Source organism: Myotis lucifugus, unplaced genomic scaffold (assembly GCF_000147115.1).
Source record: "Myotis lucifugus unplaced genomic scaffold, Myoluc2.0 scaffold_583, whole genome shotgun sequence".
Classification (NCBI taxonomy): domain Eukaryota; kingdom Metazoa; phylum Chordata; class Mammalia; order Chiroptera; family Vespertilionidae; genus Myotis; species Myotis lucifugus.
This window is the reverse complement of record NW_005871631.1, coordinates 346,674-348,342: the sequence shown is the minus strand read 5'-3', so window position 1 is coordinate 348,342 and position 1,669 is coordinate 346,674. Positions and strand designations below refer to the sequence as shown.

Below are 1,669 nucleotides of genomic sequence, written 5' to 3'. Positions count from 1 at the left end.
AAGAAAGGGTATCTGGACAGGGGTCAGGGAATAGGTGGGGCCCAGTCTGGGGGTCCCGGGCAAAGGCTTAGGTCAGGTAAGGGCAACCAAGCAGGGATCAGGAGTGCGGGACAGGGCCTTGGTCCTGGCACCCCCGGGTGCACCCACCTTGCGCTCCATGCGTTCGTTCTGCAGTTTCTTCTCGTCTGCGAGTTTCTTGAACTCGGTTACATAGTGCTCGCGGTTCTTGCGCTCTCGGAACACAGTCTCCTCCAGATACTGCAGCTGACTCTGGAGGGCAGGCAAGGGGACAGCAGGACCAGTTGGCATCTACCATGGCTCAGGGTCAGAGCCACAGGCCCAACTGGGCCAGGTTGCAGGGTCCTGAGAGACAAATAGGAGTGGCTCTGGGACAGCTGCGATTCAGATGCTGGGGCCAGGAGACCATGGTGTCTGAGTAGGTTTCCCAGGGACCAGTGAGCTGGCACCTTGGCAGTGTTCTGGGTGTTGAGTGCCTCCTGGTTCACCACGCGCATCTCCTCTAGTTGATGTTTTGTCTTCACCACCTCACTCTCCATGGAGTCCAGACGGTTCTCGAAGTGAAGGCTCTCTTCCTGGGGTGTGAGGAGTGGGGCAGGCCTGTAACCACTGTCCCGGGCCAGGCTGGCCCTCCCACTTGCCTCCCCGTCCCCAGCCATTCTGGTCCCTACCTGTAGATAGGCCTTGAGCTGCAGGTACACATTGGTGATATGTTCCGCCTCCTCCGCCTTCATCCGAGCCTTCTCCAGACGGTTCTCGAGGTTCCGCAAGATCTAGAGGAAAACAAGGCTGGGCTGAGTCCCCTCCACCCTTAGTTCCTCTTCCCCCCTAGATCAAGAGCCCCTTCTCACCCGTCCACCTCCCAGCCCTCCACACCTCACCGGCCGCACCTTAGCCATCTCAGTGTTGCTATCTTGCACCTCTTCCATCTCCAGCTCACGTAGGCTGTGCTGCAGCTGGAGCTCCTCCAGCCACTTCTGCCGCAATCCCAGCTGGTGCCGCAGACCATTCCGTTGCTTCACCTTCTCACTCAGCCGGTGGTCCAGGAGCTCCAGGGCCTGCTGGAGGGAGGGGAGCGAGAGCAGGGGTCTGAACCCTGCCAGGTCCTTCCTGCAGAGCTTCCTTCTCCCATATTTTGGTTCCCATCTATCTCTCTTGTCTCTGAACAGCGTCTGACCCTCCTCCTGCAGGTTTTCTATTTTGGTGGCTTCCAGAAGCCCATTCCCTGGTTTTCCGCCCACCTCCCCGTTTGCCCCGGCTTGTCTCCTTTGCCTTTGGAGAGACAGCCCCAGGCTCTTCTCTCCTCTGTCTACACCCACCCCCATCATGATCTTATCCAGTCTCCGGGCTTTAAAGGTCACCTGTACACTGAAGACGCCCAAATTTAGCCTTCCCCTGAAAGTCAGGCTCATGTATCCATATCTACACTGCCTTCCAGATGTGTCCACAGGCACCTCAAACCATTGTGACCAATTTGAGCACCTGATCTTTCTCCAAACCTGCCCTTCTCAGTCTTCCCATCTCCGCTCATGCTCGCTCTCCTTCCTTCCAAGTGCTCAAGTCCAAAACTGAAAACTGTCACCCCCCTTCTTTTTCTCTTCCTTCTACATACAAGTTGTTAGCCGTTATCTGTTCTATTCCAAGGTTGCCC

General features: G+C 56.9%; 1 protein-coding gene across 1 annotated transcript in view; it reads right to left on the bottom strand.

Moving 5' to 3' along the window:
- The window catches only part of CCDC151 (coiled-coil domain containing 151), an 8,395-nt gene that overhangs the window by 3,234 nt on the left and 3,492 nt on the right, over positions 1-1,669 (bottom strand). The window contains exons 4-7 of the mRNA XM_023745792.1: positions 909-1,079; positions 690-791; positions 468-593; positions 88-270 (exon numbers count right to left, since the gene is read on the bottom strand). Of these exons, the coding sequence (XP_023601560.1) occupies positions 88-270; positions 468-593; positions 690-791; positions 909-1,079 (582 nt within the window). The remainder of the gene's footprint in view (positions 1-87; positions 271-467; positions 594-689; positions 792-908; positions 1,080-1,669) is intronic.